The sequence below is a fragment of the Echeneis naucrates genome, chromosome 3 (assembly GCF_900963305.1).
Source record: "Echeneis naucrates chromosome 3, fEcheNa1.1, whole genome shotgun sequence".
NCBI lineage: Eukaryota > Metazoa > Chordata > Actinopteri > Carangiformes > Echeneidae > Echeneis > Echeneis naucrates.
In genome coordinates this window covers 3,331,588-3,350,177 of record NC_042513.1, presented here as the reverse complement: position 1 = coordinate 3,350,177, position 18,590 = coordinate 3,331,588, and the positions used below count along the sequence as shown (strand labels likewise).

Below are 18,590 nucleotides of genomic sequence, written 5' to 3'. Positions count from 1 at the left end.
ATATACGTGGCGACATAACCAGGTTTTAAAAAGCTTAGCTGCAGGCATTGAAGATATGCGGAGGCAGGCAATTTTAGGAGGGTCTAAGACAAAGAGAGTTGCAATACAGTTTGTTCAGGAAGGAGGGAAAGTTAATAAGATAATAAGGAAGCAAGGTAGCTCAGATGATGCTAGTGACTGGGAGATGCAGGTAGATTTAGGAGGAAAGCTTTTTATTCCCCAGGAAATAGCCTGTACAAAGCTAAGGCCTGATATAATTTTGTGGTCTAGGAGTAGAATGAGAGTATATTTCATAGAGCTGACTGTGCCGTGGGAGGATTCAGTTGAAGAAGCATATGAAAGGAAAAAGCTCAGGTATGCAGATCTAGGTAAAGATGCTGAGCAGTGAGGATGGAAGTGGTTAGGATTTGTCCAGTGGAAGTAGGATGTAGAGGGTTTTTAGCCAGATCTGTTGTTGCTTTGTTGAAGGAGTTAGGAGGAAGCGGACAGAGGGTGAGGAAGATAGTGAAGGAAATGTTGGATGAGGCAGTCAGATCCAGTCAGTGGATTTGGGTTAGAAGAAGTAATAGTAGCTGGGGGCCCAGCAGGGGGAGCTCTTAAGATAGACAGATTCTAGGGAGAAGCAGAGGAAGAAATCCAGGAAGAGGAAGTGTATTTAAGTGGAGGGTGTGGCCTGTTTGAGCCTCTTTGCCACCATGCGGTTAGTCCAGGTGAGTTGGCCTGTGTTGGCGTGTTGGTTTTGTTTGATTATAGGACTGTTCAGGTGACTTTGTTTGCTGAATCTGCTAATGTAGCTTGTCCTCCACCTCCTGCACCCTCTATACTTCTTTCATGCCCCCCACCCAAACCAGGGCCTGTATCCCCACCCCGCTTTCACTGGTCCAGTTGGTGAGAGGTCAGTAGTTGACAGTCGTGCTGTTTCAGAGATAGTTGTCTTTGTGTGAGGAGCGGTGATGGCTGGCATTAGGGGGTGACTCTGGGACGGCAGTGTTCACGGTCATAGAGCAGGGCGAAAGTTTGCTGCTAAGAAGGTGATCACTGAGTCTGGTCCTTTTTTTTTTTTTTTTTCCCCCCCTCTGTTGCACAAGTTTCTTGTTTTTTCTAAATGATGTAGAATTTAGTTCAGCCTTTTGGTCCGGCCCTCCATAATATTTTTTGGTTCTCATGTGGCCCCCAAAAATAATTGCCCACTCCTGGACTAATGTTCCCCTGAAGTGCCATATGATTGAAGCAGCTCAATCTGTTGGAAGGTGCATTTGAGGACAAGAAAAATCCCAATTCGACCAAATACCAGAACTTTTTCTCCAAGCTGTCATTGGATTTACAATGCTAATACAAATTTTTGATCCCCAATGGACAATATCAGTAAAATGGTCATCACACAAACCAGTTGCAGCGTTTTATGAATATGATGGCAAGGGCCCCGTCCAACTTGGGTTTAACCAAAACTGAATATCTGCCTTCAATAAAACTCCAAGAAGGTATGAAAAATTAATGGTACTTACAAGCTTCTCCCACCTGCATAGGTTCTTTTTTTTTTTTTTTTTTTAATGAGGCAGTTTTTAATTGCAAGTCTATTATGATATGATCACCTTACATTTGCCTGACCCAGTGTGGGAAATGGGCAATCAGGGTTTTGCAATTTTATCCATGTCCATGGAGATTCTTTTCCTCTAAGCTAAAGCCCTTTAATATTGGGCTATTATGTGCACTGTCCTTGAACAACTGCTTCAATTTATTGTTCCACTGCAAGCAAAAGAGCCAGATTACAAACGTGGTCAGTGATATTTTTCCAAAGACAATCAGCAAACACTGGGTGGCCCTGGTCTGAGTTTAATTCAACATGCATTAACACGATGCTCTGGTCAAAGTGTATTTACAGTAATAAAGTTATAACATGTCTGATACAATTATCCACATGTCCATTTGGAAATAGTTTGTTTCCTGATAGTACAAAAGGGAATCTTGTTATTATTGTCCATGATGTCACATCTGGTAAACGTGATATGAGCATAAATAAAGAAAATACTCTTATTCATAAAAAATTACTTGATTCTTCAGATTTCTAAAACATGAAATGTTCTCAACAACCTACAAATGTCAACGGTGTTTTCTTAAATTACCTTTTCATTTTCAAATCATTAAAAATATATTACCTAATACTACATGTACATAAAAATGATGACCAAGACAACTGAAATAAAATCACTCAATTTAATTATAAACTTATTGCAGAGAAGATGATTTAAAAACAAGAATCATATTATTTACAGTATAAGCATAATTTTACAAAAAATTTAAAATTTCCAATAAAAATCCCAAATAGAACAGACTTGCTGAGCACAGCGACAGGACTGAGGTAGAATAAAGAGATAAAGTTTAAACATGCTTGAAGGAAAGATTAGAGTTAGCCATTTTATTTTGGCTTTTACTATCGTAACCTTGGGGCAACCATTAGGTGGAGAGGCAAAATTTAAGGATATTGTAAGGACACCATAGTCCTGCAGCATAAAATTACTTTTTGTCTATTTACATTTTAGAGACCTATGTTTACGGAGAAAGAGAATTCAAATCAGGGCTGTACAAATGGACAATGTATAAATCCAGTCCAGAATATCAGAGGCGCTGTCTCCTGCATACTGTAGTGAAGTTTGTTCCAGAGTGCATACACTAAAGTCAGATGATTACAGTCTGGACTTTACACACAAACAAAACAACCAAACAAAAAAAGAAAACATGACTCATTCATCAGTGTAATGGGGATGGGACAAATTTAGCATTTTCATCTATGTTAGAGTAGCCAGAGGTATTAAGCCTCAAGGAAAGCACCGAGCAACAATAAATACAATGTCATATACCTGCTTATTATTATAAACATATATCCTGTCTGGGACTGTCCAGAATATCACCATGAAGGCCCAACTTCTATAACTATCATACTGAGCTTAACCCAACAACTTAGGCCTCACTATACGTATGGCACCGAAGTGACCCCAGCCACATTATTTCCCTTTGTCCCTGCTACCTGCATACATTTTCCATGTACAATAACGTTTACTCTGCTTTTAAGTCTGTCTGATGAGTTCTGCTCTTGCCAGCCAGCAAAACACTGCAGCAAAGTGTTCAGTGTTCACAGGTTCAAATATAAATACAATTTAAACTTAGATTTGGCTTCACAGTCTAAACTTTCAGGAGCAGAAAAGCAAATATCATCCAGATGAAGAAGAAGGGAATGGCAATAATAATAATAATAAAACAGAATACAACATTAAATTGTTAATATATGGTACTCCATTTTTAAAACAAACAAAATATCATATATTCTGTACACAATGATTAAATACAGTGTGATCATTATACATTCCTGTGTATGAAAACCAACTTATATTTGTAATAGGATCAATGTAAACACAGCACTTTGTGTAAAAGATGGCGAACTCATAACTCCCAGCACCAGCTGTATCATTATATATAAAAATATTCTGTATTCACATATTGAGTACATCGAAGGATTATTCACCGTTGGAGTTAAAAGATGAGGAAAAAAAAATATTGGACAGTTACTGGGTAACTACTGTTTGATAACTAATAGAGTAAAGTGTTGCTCAGTCAGCTGGGATGCTTTATTTCCACTGAAGGCACACAGACAGATGAACTGCCTTGACAGCCAACCTGCAGGGACCTCCTGCCCTCCGAGAACAGCGCGGTGACTCTGTTGGTGTTGGGATTTCTGAACTGAAGTTTCACTCCCGCACGGCGAAGACTCGGAAGGAGCAGCCCAATACGTTGCTCTTGCTGCAAACAGATCATGCAGAAAATATGTTACTTCTGGGAACTGGAAAATAGCGAAAAGCCAAAAGCGAAGCAGCAGAGGTTATCCTGAGTTCTATGCCCTGTAGGGTTCAGCTCCAACACAAATGGATCCTTAAAGCAGCCAATAGCATCTTTAAATACTCCTACTGTGCCTCTGAAAAGCTAGCTTCTCTCAGGCTGCACACCTTCTGGCCTTTGATTAATAAACCCAAAGCAAAGGTGTTGTAGTTCAAATGAAAAAAAGTGTTTGCAAAATGTAGCCATTCTTATTAATATACTATTAGTTCTTATTGGTACGGCCCAAATCCTACCTGCAGCCAAATCTATTAAAAATCAGACAGTTGTGCTTTCCGCAGCATCTTTTAAGAAAACATCCTTCCAGTGACACACTGGCAGTATGACTCATTGTTGCCGTGTTTCTGAAAATGACCTATCCAGCTACCACATGTGTGAACTTAATGACTTTGTAATTAGTCCATCAGCGGGGAAACCTTGAAGCTCTGCCATGATCAATAATGGGGATAAGCCAGCGTGGCTGGTATCACATCACAGAAAATTATCCGTACAGGAAAGCACTGACTAAGTGGCTGACAGCATTTCCATCCTTGGGTAATTGGATAGGCTGTGATTACTTCCCCAGCAACAGTCCAGTCCAACCTTCCCGCCATGGCATGATGCTGGCACACGGTCCAGGCCCTCACCCAGCACTTTGACCTCCCATCCTCGTGCCATGAGTGGGGCCTTTGCAGTTTTGCATTAGATTTCATAGAATCAGACTTGGATTATTTTTGGCCAGTCAGCACTTTGCTAGCTCAATTGAATTTGCCTAGGCAAAGTAAGCACAGATCCCATGTGTGGCCCATCCACACACCAAACCACACCATCACTCTTACAACCCCACATGCCAGCAGAACTGGCCACAAGGCTTCTTTGCCCAAGCTTAGCCCACTGGAGCCAGCCACAGACATGGGAGTGATGTGAGAAACATGGTGTGCATGCAGGGAACCCACTACAAGCAGTATTACACAACACATAAATCAACTGATGGTAAAGTGAATAGAATCACATTTCTTAGGCATATTTCACATTTTCTTGTCAGATCTACTTTAAAAACTTCTTGTTTTTAATTATAGTGCCGGAGGCTATATTCCATTCCATTAAAATAAACGGTTTCACAGCAAATGGTTGCTTTTTCATGGAAGTTGTCACACGGCATGTCTTAACGTGGTTGTTCCCATTTCTAGTCAGAGCTTCTCTTAAATGAAGATAGACTGAGCCGAATCTAAAAACCGATTTTTTTTTTTTTTTTTTTTTGTATTCAGGCTCCTCATTAAAGTTCCTGAAGCTGCACAGCCCCTCTGTTTCTGCACCTAATATTGTTGCTAACAGTTCGTGTCTGGGAAGATCATTTCAGTAAAAATTGTAGCCCTAAAAGATTTGAGCAGTACCTTTCAGACTGGATGCCATTTTTAAAGGTTCCAATATAGCTCTTTCTCTTGTCCAGTGGAAGAACATCAACAAAACCACCATCTGCTTTGATTACCCCTGCATGGATGGCTGCTTTACAAATACTGGAGCTCTGTGAAGAGAAAAATTGTGACAAACAAGACAAAAAAGAAAATGGAAAATGAGTTTTCACTACATCACTACATGAGTGTCTTTGTAATTCCTCTATTACATATATAACACAACGCACACACATACACAATACACGAAATATAATGCAGTGATTTACACGCACACACACTGTCAACAATTTGTTTCACAATCTCAGCCAGAAGTCTGGCTGCAGCACAGCAGACCATTACCTCTTATCAACAGCCTGGAGCAGAATCATTCATTCCAAGTCCACTCCTCCACTATTTCTAACCAGACAGTTTATGTCTCAAGTTTAACCAAGATCCCGCTTCTACACTGTAGAAAACATTCTCAGTCATGTTGGCCTCCCTTCCATCTGAGAGATGTGCACTCAATCTCAGATAACATGTTAGTCAGCCTCTGAATGGTCAGGCCCCATGCAGCGCATTATATCGCTTACCTCACCATTACTCCCAACTTCTATCAGCCAAATTCAGACCAAGATACGACCACAATACAGATCGATTGCTTTGTGCTTGGCTGTAAATCCGTTTTCCCATTTTTTTATATTTTTTAATTTTTTTTATTATCGTAGAAAGCTGGGAGGCCTGAACAGAAAGATAGAAACTGTTCATTACTTACATCTGAATAAATGTTGTTTCCAATAACAGGTGACCAGTAAGAGGGTTGAGACTGGCAGTTAGCTGGACAGAAGATTCTGGGGAACAGATCATTTTCCAAGAAATTAGGAAATATTAACTGACAATAGATTTGATGCTTGAATCAATAATAACATGGAGGATGTGAAAAGGAACCTTGGGCAGTGTGAGTAAGGCTTTTTGAAAGGGCAGATTTCAGCCACTGTGGTGTAGCAATCAGCAGTTGTTTCTGTCACAGGCAAAGAAAAAATGTAACATAGTTAATATGTGCAGATGGAGAGTGTGAATTTTTGTACAATCGTGACTCAAAGCCTGATTCACTTACCCTCCACTTTGGCCACCACAAAGGCGTTGCCATGTTTATATTTACTGTAAAGGTCATCACATTGTTGAGAAATCAGGAAAACAAATGATGAGGGAATAATGCCTTATTGTGCAAAATGTGAAATATGTTTCATAAGTGCTGCATCTTAAACAGAGTTTCACCTCATTTGATGAAATTCAGCAAAACAGAGCAATCTACCTCAGAGATTCAACGCCATTTTTCGTGGCTTTGACAAAGAAAGGAAGCTTGTCCATTCTTGTGACGTCAACCAGTCCTCCATTGTTGTCAGTTGCACCGTGATGAATAGCAGCTCGGCAAATACTTGATTGCTAAAATGAATGATGATGATGATGATGATGATAAAAATAATAATTTACAGTGTTTACTGTTCTGCAGTGTGTGGTTGCTGTTTACACTGGCAAGACTCACCACATCATAATAGAGAGTTCCCCAGACTTTGCCTTTCTTATTAATGCAGTTGGCTGGACAAACGTATCTGCGGTCAACAGGTTGGAGAGAGTCAGTTTGTACACAGCAGACATACACAGAGTGCATTCTATAGCAGTGCGTTAAGATATCCTGACCTGTTGCAGGTTGCTCCTTTGCACTTATCTCGCAGTCTCGTGTCACACTTGATATTTTGAGCTGCAAGACAAAAAGAAATAAGTGAAAAGATGCACACAAGCATTGAGGCTTGGGGTCCTTACGCATCATCTCAGTAGATACCTAAGTAGCTGTCACTGGTAGTCTTTGAAGACGGCCTTGCTGTGGACGGCTTGGATGCTGGTTTCTTTGGAGTGGAGGGTTTAGGTTTGGGTAGGGCAGGTTTAGCAGTGGTACGAGGCAGCAGTGGAACCTGAGGCTTCTCTACCTCATTCATGTCCTCAGTCTCTGACCGCCAAGAGTCTACAGAGCAGGTGGAGTTCAAGTTGGTGTTATTTTTGTTTTCGAATCGAATACCTCTGAATAAAAAACACTTTTTTCTCACCTTTGTAACACAAGTTATTTCGACATCCTCCTCCATAGCTGGGAGGGCACTGGGAACAAGGGCGTCCATGTTGGTAGGGAGCCTCTCCAATCCAGTTGCCTCTGCAGAAGTAGCGTACAATGGACAGCCTGACTAAGGTGGAACTTAATCATCAGTCAGGCATCACTGGGCTCATGGCTGTGTAATTACTTCACTCTTTGCTCATGGTCAACACTGCGAGTAGTCATTAGTCCCGCACTCCTTGTTGTCTTTCATGCAATTACATCCTGTGGGATGTCTGGAAAACAAACGGCTGTTGTGCTTTTACTTTTCTTTCCGTGTGCTTCTTCATTATTTTTCCATTCTGATTTATGGAGAAATTTTAATTGCGCCAATATGTCACCCAAACCTCACATACATTCAAACAACGGGCTAACTATCTGCACTACAACTATATTAGGAGCAAGCGGCGTAGCTTTTGTCAACACTGTTCAGAAGGAGGAATGTAAACAAAAAAGAGCTGAAGTGTTGGCGAAAAGTGAAACATGACGCACTACAGATCTTACTTTGGGGAATAGTTGCACACAAGGTAGACGGCGTTCTCCCATATTTCTCCCCACACGTCCATCCTCGGACACACGTGCACAGCGCAGCCCACTCGGCTTGTGGTTGCCCAGACCAGCTGTGAAGAAGGAAATAAAAGAATGTCCAAAGTTAGCACAAGTGCTAAGTGAGAGATCAGACATTTTCTGACAGAGTAAACTATAAGCTTATAGCCTAGATGTCCTGTTTCTCACAGTCGTGGGTCAAGCTGATCATTCCAGAGAAAGAAACTTGACTGGCGGCCACAATTAATGAGACCACTGGGATGTCCAGGAGTGCCTGGTCTGTTATTCTGCCCAGTCAGACGCACATGATGTGTGAACCGAGTCTGCCCTCTGTGACACGATCATGATCATTTTCATCCTCCAGTTATCAGCGGGAAAAACAATGGCCTGCATAGTCCCGACTCAGTTCAAGGTAAAATGAAATGTTTTATGAAACAGAAAGCTGCTGCAGCAGTGTTACAGATGAACGATGCACCATTTGACAGCAAATACAACACAGCGTGTTCCATAACTCTGCTTCACTTTCCTCCCAAACTCTGAAACATGTGCGCTCTCCCTCCTCAGGAATGTTCATCTTTTTCCTGGTAGAGCGAGAGATCACTGGAAGCAGTGAGTCAGCACGTAGACTGATGTGCGCTGGGCCATGGCAGCTAAGCATAATGCAGTTTCTAAGTCAGTAGGGTCAACCATTTGTCTGTAAAGGCAGTAATGGAATATGATCGTCTGGACTGATGATACATCAGCATTTCCAACAAATGAGAGACAGCCGTAAGGTGATGATGCTCAAATTTGGCACTGTCCCCACTCTGCAGCATCTTCAAAAGAATCCAGGTCAGTCAGCAAAGGATGTCTGGCGTGTCTGGAAATGACTACCAGATGACAGTGATCAGGTTTCAGGGTGAATGCAGAGGGAGGAGTCTGGATGTTTCTGTAAACTCATCGCAGCAGCTGCAAAGTAAAGTCTGGGGGAAGAACAGGCCAGCTCACCCGTTGCGGCTTACTTTTGATTGATATTTCAATCCTCTCATTTCATCTCAAACTTCTCAAACTTCTGTCTCACACTCTCTTTCGTTCCATTAGTCACCCCTGTTTATCTGTTTATCTCGATCTCCGTCTACAACTTTCTTTTGTGTGTGTCTGTCAGTGCCTGTCAGTCGCACCATAAGTCATAAAGCCATGAATCCATTAAAGTGGTGAAATATCATACAGAGTGTTCACCACATGTTGTAGTCCGATTTTGCCTTACAGATAAAAGGAGACACATGACCTGATAGCAGAGGTTCCAGTACCGGGTCTATGTGGAAATGATAAAAATGTGGCTCAACCTAAAATGACATTTACTGAGCTTGATGTAAAACTTTTCAGACTCATTATGGGCAATCTAAGTCCATGCAACAGAATCAGAGCTTTTATCCTGCGCATTCTTCATTCTCATCAGAATCTGATACGTTACGTTACCTTCTACGTTACCTTCAATGCAAGTCCAACTCTAGAAGTAGGAGATTCAGCACTGTTATGTTAGGCACTTTATCAGACTTCACACAGTTTCTCTGGAGCCACAAAAAGCTTTGATGTATGAGGTCAGTGGAGCTCACTTTAACCTTTTTTTTTTATTTTTTTATCTGTCAGGGTTTGTCCTGAACTCTTTCACCTCAGTTCTCTGACCTTCATTTTCTTTTTCGTCATCTCACCTGGGTGTAATGGGTGCACATGGGCCCCGTGCAGCGATCTGGACACCAGGGGTTGCACTCATGGGGGTAGGGGAAGGTGTAGTCTTTCACCTCGTCATACCAGGCCTGGACATGGAAGGCAGGAGAGCGGTATCTGCACAGACACACAAGCAAAAAAAAAAACACACAGAGACAGACAAACAGTAGGCTCAGTCACAGGCCATCCAGGTACTGGGGGGTAAAAAGGGAAATAACTGAGGGAGCTGCCAAGTGCTTTGGCTGGAAATGAGACACACTGTTTGAACCTCCCTGCCTTTTCCCTCACTTCAGGCCTCAAGAGATGCGTCAGAGTTTGACCTGGCACACGGACCAGCAGTCCGTACCCCTCCATAACAGGGGAAATCACATCAGGTTTAAAAAAAAAAAACAATCAGAGCACATCTAAACATGACTCCACTGCCTAACAAATCAGTTCTACTTCGTTTTATAAACATCTCTTTTTAGGGTATTGAAAAATGCTGAGCTTATAAGTGGAGGGTTGACAGGGAGTGGAAAATGGGGGCTTTGTTGGCACAGGAATAAAAGGAAGAAGGAGGGATGAGGGAGGAAAGGCGCTGTGAGAATGAGAGCAGATTCCTGGAAGGGCACCTGCTGCGATAGCCCCGCTACTTGGACACACAGCCATTCATACATATCCACCTCAATATGCTAGCACTGACTAACACCACCAATGCTCAAGCTCAAGGTCACAACAAACGATAAATAGCATAGCACACTGACACACTGTGTCGTATCTCACCTGCCCCAGTGGACAGCCAGGTTTTGTCCAATGGACATCAACAGGTCCTGAGGTCCGTGATCCCATATGCATGCCTCGGACCAGTGAGTGGCAGATCGCTCCAGATCATCATCCCAAACCTGCACACATCAAGTTTGTGTTCTAGAGTGAATTTATAACAATGCTGCAGACTTTGGAACATTGAAAGCTCCACTATCTGCTACGATATAGACAAGCATGATACACTTTTTGTTCTCAGTAGATACCGAACCAACACTTGTTCGGGGCTTCTATTCTTGCACTTCCCTCCTTCTCAGTGAAGTGAAACTGAGCTGTAAACCAGTACGACATTAACTTCAGACAGTGAAACTGGAGTGGAGAAGCTGGCACCTGGCCCTGGTCCACTACAAATCTCCAGCAATCACAGCTGAATTATCCACATTTCCTGAGAGCGTTTCTTTATGGCATTGGAGGGGAGGGTGGAAAGTGGACAAGACACCTGACTCCCACCATGGAGGGGTTATAGTGAATGGAAGGAGGAGTGCGTACAGCGTGGGTCCTCAAAGAACATCTCCTCAGTAAATTTCCAGCCTTTTGGTGGTCACTAAAACATGCACACACAGACACCGCTGTAACCCCAAACAGTCATACACCAACACATGCACACAAACACACACACTGCCTGTTCACTGGAATTTGAGAGGGCACTGGGCAGAGTAAATCTACAGACACTTCCCTCCCAGGAATTTACCACACTTCAGAGACACACAGGCCACCATTGCTTCTCTGAAGTTTATGGACTTTGTGGTTTTCAATAACTTTTTGTGTCTCAACAACAATCCTGCTTCTTTTTCATCCGTCGACATGCCATGCTGTCCCATAATTTCCCATTGAGCCTTATTCCATTTGTCCTCCATTTGTGCCCCCCCCCCATCTCCTCCAGAGGCGAGCTGTTTGCAGGTAGGACAGAGTCAGCATTATTATCCTCCTTGTAAAAGAACAGCACAGCAGGCTGGCAATAACTCACCAACATGACTGTATGTTTCCAGCAGAGGGAAAAAGCTGTTTTTATTACACTAACACCACTTTTCTCAGCAAAATATAACTTTAAACTCTAATTACCAGCCTGACTTCAGAGCTCAATGTTGCTGACACATTAAATTAAGTTCTCTGTGAGGTAAAGGCAAAAATTGGCATTGATAACTTTTTAAATGAAGAATAATTGGGGCAATGGGGCACAACTGACCATGTACTCCATGTTTGAGGCAGTTGGGTAGACACCACCCCTCAGCTTGTTGTGTAGCTGGATGATCTCCTCACGGTCCGACCAGCGGATGGCTCGTCGAGTCCTGTTGCCAGCTGTGTTGCCGGTGCTGTTCCGGTCTATTTCCTTCTCGTAGCGGCTCAGCAGCTGCCTGAGCTCCTTGGAGTCAGGCAGGAAGAGGGAACCTGAGTCCCTGATGCACAGCAGTAGGAGCGAGGAGGAGAGGACAGTGAGCCAGGTCATGGCAGCGTCTCCTGTCCTGGGTTGCACTGGGAGAGACTGTGGTAGACACCAGATTTAGTGTGGAAGCTGTTCCTGCGAGTGCCAGACACAACCTGCAGAGAGGAAATGTTTAATGAGTCTCCCCACTGTGAGGCAACAAAGTAGAGTACAAATTACTAAAACATGAGCAAAGTGATTTCTCAACTATTGCAGGAGACAGAGGAGAAGTTAGAAATCTATTGCACACACAGACACAAAAAGAACCTGTTTTTTTCCGCAGTTTTAAAAATGAATCAGAGCAGAAAGTATTGCCCAGCAGCAATAATTTTTAATTTTTTTTTGGCCAGTTTAGGCTGTTTCATTAAACCTTCACTGCTTTATTTGGTGCACTAATAGAATCTGATGCAATCCAGTGCAACTTTTCCCGCAGTAACTCTGCCTTCTGGGAGGTTTGATGAGTGTCTGCTTCAGATGATGTAGTGTGCTCCATCAGTTTGAGGCTGCACAGGTGCCGCTGTGTGATTGAATGGAGATGGGCCGAACATTTGAAACACCAATATAAGTTCAACTCACAGTAACTCCAGGCTTAAAATAACATCATTGACCTGCTGTGATACAATGTGAACGAAGGCAGATCATTTTGAGCTTCCAGCAGTGTTGTATACTATGTTGTATAGACTGCACCTAATAATCTGCTGACTACACATCAGAGTATATAATCAAATGATGCAATCTGAAAAGTATCCTAAAAGCATTTTTTACTGTCTGATGCTGAAAAGTTACTTGAGCTTTCTCAGTAAATATGACACTGACTTTACTCTGCACTCATACTGCTGCTGAGAAATATTGTGTAACAATTCATCCTCTTTGCCTGACAGACTATTTCCTAATCATGCCGAGCAGCAGGGTGATAGACTGAAGAGGGATCGGATCTGTCGTCAAGCACAAAACACTGGTGCTCTTGCATGTGTCAGGAATGCATTCAGTTTCTGACCCTGCATGTGACCTCCCCTCTGGAGGGAAACAAGCAAGAGGGAAGATTGAATCTAAAACTAAAGAGATCCAAATCACAAACTAAGGAGAAGAGCAGTCAGTCAGTGTGATCAGCGAAGAAAGAGAAAAAATAAACCAAGCCCTTGTATGCACTGCTTGCACTTATCCCTGAATCCCTTCGCCTCTCTCCCTCTGGCTTGAGGTCTGGCACCGGCTCTGTGTCAACATGCTGTGCCAGCTCTGGGCACAGTGAGCCAGCGGGCAGCCCAGGCACCACACCCTTCTCCTGCCTGTGCCCCTTTTTCACACTGAACTTCTACCGGCTCCTACGTCTTGGCCGTTCTCATGGCGCTCACAAATTTTATACCCGAGTGACAGACAAACCCGAAGAGTCAGACTCACACAGGCCGGCATGTACACACCTTGTCTATCTGATTGGCTTGTTTCTGATCTGACCTTCTCTCCACCCCAACATCAGGCTGAATGTAAACACAACTTATTACATAATATATTCATTCAATGATTTAAATGCATTTCCATTCATGTTTGTTTACTTTTTTCCTCTCTCAGTTTTTTATATAGAAAACTTAAAATCTCTCATTAGATTAGAGATACTTTCCTGCCTTCTGCCTGTATGTTATTTTCCATCTTGCTGGCGGCTGCTTTTCCATTGACATTTACTTGGTGAGGAAGCAGACTTACAATGAATGGCACTGTACCGTCAGCAGCCTCCCTTAAAGTGGCATGGTCAGACTTCTACAACTGTAATGTCCCAGTTACCAAAGTCAGTCATTTTGACCACAAACAGTTAATCTGAAACAATAACAACGTTACCTCCACCAGAAAGTGCATCCTCTGGAAATCAGACCAGTGCTAATCAAGACAGAGCCAAACTAAAACCAACAGGACAAAATAATGGAAGTGAAGCCTGACTTTTGCTCACCTCTGCTGCAGAGCCCAGATATTGGATGTTATTTGTGCCAGAGAAGGACAGAATTATTCCCTGTTGAGAGTAGCCGGCTGCAGCCAGTTGGTGCTGTTCCTGAGCTCAGAGGAACTGAGTGAGTCCTGTGCAGCTCAGAAAGCCTTATATAGAGAAGGAGACCCCTCAGGACCAGAGGAAAAAATGACTGTGTGCTCTTCTCACTCCCTCAGCTGCCGGCTGCCCTCCAGTAAGTTCCTGGCACAGAGCGCACGGAGTGCGAGTTTAATGTCATCAGGAAAACTGCAAATATTATAAATCAGCTGCAGATCAGCATCTCTGAGTCACACTGTCAGTTATTACACAGATATCCATCGTTGCAAGCAGCTGGACAAACATTTTAAACATGATCACCAGCAGGAAGACACACAACTGACCCAAAGAAGGGAAAAGTGATCAATACATTCAAATGAATAAATGATTATTTATAAATTTGGTTTACAAACAAATTAAATTGTTATTCTATATTATTGCACATTATGCATATTATTATGTAATAATGCCATAATAATGTGTCAGGCGATTATAATACAAAATATTTTTGGTTCCAGCCAAAAAAAATGTATTGCTTGTAAGTTGACATAATGACATAATGACATAGTTGACATAAAGTTATTCATAACAGTTGTACTCATTTCTTGTAAAGTCCTGGTGAGATTATAAGTGATCTATGAAAAATCACTTAGTGACAACTTACACACCGTGGGCTGACTTATTTCAAAATGCCTGTAGGAATGAACTAAAAAAAAAAAAAAAAAAAAATCTGTCAAAATAATACGTAGTTTTCTTAGTGGGTTGTGCTGTTGGCTTTATTCACTATGAATCTGTCTAATCTTTCAGTATAATTGTGGGTACAAAAGTTACGGTGCCAATTCATGTTTACAGCCTCACACACAACAATGAATCAGATCCCTGTGGTTTTTGAATAAGTTGCAGCTGCAGTTAGAGATCAAAAATCACAAACATGAGTCCATCCAGAGTTAGGAGAGAAAAACACTTCGCTCATATCACTAACTGTAAAATACACTGAGTTGTGTTTTTGTGTATTAGCAGTGATGTGTTAGACCATTCATATTAATTTGAATAATAATAATAAAGAGGAATCCCACTCTGTGGTCTGTCTGGAACAAAAACATATTCTTCTCATGTGGAATTACCTGAAAATATGTCAGCTCAGCTCAGATTGAATCATGATTTTCTCCCTCTGGTAACCTGGTGAAGAGAGCTGGTACAGCTGGGACAAACAAGGATCTGCTACACTCAGACAACCATCATCATGTGTCAGGGTTGGGTCGCCTTCCTCAGCTCTGTTGTGACCCACATAGTTCACATTTTATTCCATCATGAGCTCAATTTCAGATATTTACAAGAACAAGGTTACTCAGGAGGAAAGCCAGCAAAGTAAAGCGCTAGACCGAGTTTCTTCCCACAAGGACTCCTGCCTGTTTGGTCATTGCACTCAGTCAAAATATATATTTAACAGGAAGTCTGGCTCATCATGCAGCTGCTCTTTCCTAAATGTAGAGGAGAGATAATGCATGAAAAAAAGAACCTAAAAATCAAGCTCATAGTGGGACCTGATGGGCTGCATCTCCATTTACCGAGATAACGGCAGGAAAATATTTAATCATCTGGTCTTGGTTTCCCTCATTTGAAAGACAACTAGTGGAGCCATAATGGATATGATGGATATGACATTTAGACCCATCCAGATGTCTAATACAGTGGTTATTTCCTTCTAGCAGTCTGAAACACTGAGCAAGTGATTTCCCCTCTTCAGAATTGATTGTTTGGAAGAAAACAGCGAAGAACGGTCTTATTTTGCTCCATAATGGCTCACGTTTAGTTAAAAATAAAGTCTGTGTCTGTGTCTTTACATACAAATTGTTCTGGCTTTAATCATATTGGGGATGTGACTTTTAAATGATACAGGCGTAATCAATTTTTTTTTGTTGTTGTTGCCTCAGCAGTTATGGATTAAAACAGTCTGACTCTGGCTAAAGAGTAATACAAGTGCCAGACTCTTATTTATGCATTTTGATCATCATGCTACCAATCCCCTGTGCAGCGAGAAACTGCTATTAAATCATGTTTCTTTGCAAGGACTACTCTCAGACTTTTCAAAATACAAATCTGATATCTCACTTAACGGCTTCCACCCTCACTGCAACTCACACAAAAGCTCATTCCCCACTTTCAGGTCCTCAGAGGATCCGGAGACAAATATTTGGAATCATGTTTTTGCAGATGATACGTATATTCAAATCACCAAGAGACAAGTGTTTTTCTCCCTGAAGGTGTTATTCATTACTTGGTTGCATGAACCCAGATACATAATTCATGACCAAGCAAAAACCGGAAACTTACAACTCTTCAGTAGTCTCAGCAGAACACGACGTAGAGATAACATTCAAAAATCCTTCTCGTTTACTTTTTGATGTTACATAATCTTCAGCAGGTGGAATCCCTAGTTTTTTCTTTTTTTGTTTTTTTTTGCGTTGAAGGGGAGCCGTCCTCTATTTTAACGCGCACACAATGTATGACTGTTCTCCATACACAAAACTGAGAGGTTTTTTTGTGGAGGTCCTGGAAGCTCCAGCTGGCATTGTTTACTTTCCTTTACAAACATGGAAAGACAGAGATCCTCTAAACAAAAATGAGATGCAGACGGGGGAAAACTGTCTGCATCTCATTTTTGTCTGGCTGGTGGATGAGGCTGATTATAAAAACAAGCCAGGGAGAGGACTGTAATCAAACATGAAACGTACCAAAAAAAAAAAATTAAACAAAACAAAAAAAAAACCCACTCATGAACACAATGTGATGGAAGACTGGATTATTAATCACTCGGAATATAAAATGAGAAAACTTTGACTGTAGTTTTCTTGTCATACTTCATCCTGCATGAGGTACTGGCACCATTGGATGGAGGCCATTGCATAAGATGGTTGGCAATGATTACAAAACCATTAGATACTTGGTTAGATGAATCCTTAAATAGCGATAGTATGAGTTTGTTTCAGAACGTGAATGTTTAACCAGTAGACAAAAATACCTATTGAGCAAAAGCTTGAACTGTTGCTAAAATATGTTGTATGTTCAATGTTCTAACCATGGCATCAGAATCAGACTTGATCTCGTGCTCAAAATGTCAGCTTACATCAGTGCCTCTCAAATATGGGGGTGCGGCGCGATGCCGAGGGGGCGTGTGTGACCCCGCGGAACATGCTTTTTTGCTGTATTAGAATAAAGTGTGATCTATATTCCTTTCTTTTGTTTTCTTTAATAAGAATACAATGTTACGCAGAGGTGAACAATTTTATAGACAAATGATACTTTTTATAGTCATGGCAGAGAGTGGGGTGGGATTTTTCTTCTTCCTAGGGGGGGCCGTAACAGAAAATAATTGAGAAGCACTGCCTTACATGTTGCAGAAGCAGATGTTAAGGCATTATCAATGTACTTTATTAATGCGCTGTTTTTTCTGCTTCTTTCAGTTGCAGCTCACACCTGGCTACTAAAAGAGGTCAAGTTGCGTTCAAGAGAAGCATTTTGTGTTACTCATCTCTACTCTGATATATTATTTTGGTTGTAGCCATTTAAATTACCACAAAAAAGAAGCCTTGTTGCATCATTCCATGGGCAATTGCTCTGGCTCTTCTATGCCTCCACTGAGATCTGCGATGTTATAAACACTAACATGAGCAGTGCCGGGAAAAAGGGGGGGGGGGTGAACAACAAAAAAAACTCAGTTTCAACAAACTGCTCAGATTTTGAAAGAGCATGAGAAGCAGGGAAACATATACACACCATCATTCCTTAAGAATGGCAGGATGAGACATCTGAGTATAGGTGGTCTATCAGTGGGTGTTTAAAGAAGTCATTTTCTTTACAGGCTGTGGGCCTGTAAAAAGGAGCTTTTAGGTGCCTTGTGACATTAACAAGGAAAATACTACATTTAATTGATAGTTTCAGGGCAAAGCCACATTTCAGTGGACTGCTGAGCTATAGTAAAGAGGGAATAAATAGTACCGGGTAGAAAAGAGAAGGAAAACCTTACATGGCAAATTTTCAATGATGGGTCTGTTTCCCATTTCAACAAACAGCCACAGTCCTAAAGAGAGTGCTGTGGGTGAAGAGGCAGCCAGTTAGACCACAGGAGAGGGATGACACTACAAATACTGTACAAAGTATACGTTGACATACGGGTACAAGAGACCATTTAACCATGTGTTGTATAACATGACCAAGATTGTTCCTTTTTGTTATTGTTTATTGTGCACATTGTTCTGTAGGCCAGTCTACCATCCAGAGACTGCAGATGTTTTCAGTATTTACTGAATTATAAGAAAGCCCAGTAGTCTTCTGACTACACCTCACTACTGCTGCTTTTTGCACAATCCTTTATTTGAACAATAAACAAAATATAACGCTGGCGGCTCAAAATTAAGACAGAATAGATTTAGTTTTTAGTTCCTTATCCTAACAATTCCCAGCAGACAATAGTGTTAGGAGCACATATTGAAAAGAGAGACATTGTTGAAGCATTTCACCAGCACATTTCCTGACCAGCCAAGAGAGACTGAGATAAAACTGTACAACAGAAAGCTCAAGGTGTCCATTTCAAAGCCCCAACTTCCAGACATTGTTGAAAATTTTTCAAAAAAGGAAATATGCAAATTAACACTGTCAATTTGTGCAGAAATGATTACAAAGCCTGCAGCACAACTG

The 18,590-nt window shown here is 41.6% G+C and overlaps 1 protein-coding gene across 1 annotated transcript; it reads right to left on the bottom strand.

Annotated features, from left to right (window-relative positions):
• Positions 1 to 2,206: 2,206 nt before the first annotated feature.
• On the bottom strand, positions 2,207 to 13,934 carry crispld2 (cysteine-rich secretory protein LCCL domain containing 2). Its single transcript, XM_029498196.1, has 15 exons — positions 13,821 to 13,934; positions 11,645 to 11,997; positions 10,420 to 10,538; positions 9,642 to 9,774; positions 7,909 to 8,024; positions 7,364 to 7,464; positions 7,102 to 7,281; positions 6,960 to 7,020; positions 6,805 to 6,871; positions 6,574 to 6,704; positions 6,376 to 6,419; positions 6,207 to 6,279; positions 6,034 to 6,109; positions 5,262 to 5,392; positions 2,207 to 3,795 (listed from the first exon to the last, which is right to left on the bottom strand). Exons 2-15 carry the CDS (start codon positions 11,903 to 11,905, stop codon positions 3,744 to 3,746), a joined length of 1,545 nt encoding a protein of 514 aa, XP_029354056.1. The 5' UTR covers positions 11,906 to 11,997; positions 13,821 to 13,934; the 3' UTR covers positions 2,207 to 3,743.
• Between the last annotated feature and the right edge of the window lie 4,656 nt (positions 13,935 to 18,590).

Excerpts from the sequence above, each read along its gene's own strand:
- crispld2 (XM_029498196.1), bottom strand. The coding sequence starts at position 11,905 with ATGACCTGGCTCACTGTCCTCTCCTCCTCGCTCCTACTGCTGTGCATC. Across the intron at positions 6,110-6,206 it reads CCTTACTCACACTGCCCAAG|AATCTTCTGTCCAGCTAACT; the intron begins GTTCCTTTTCAC and ends TCTGTTCCCCAG. Across the intron at positions 5,393-6,033 it reads GAAACAACATTTATTCAGAT|AGCTCCAGTATTTGTAAAGC; the intron begins GTAAGTAATGAA and ends TTCTCTTCACAG.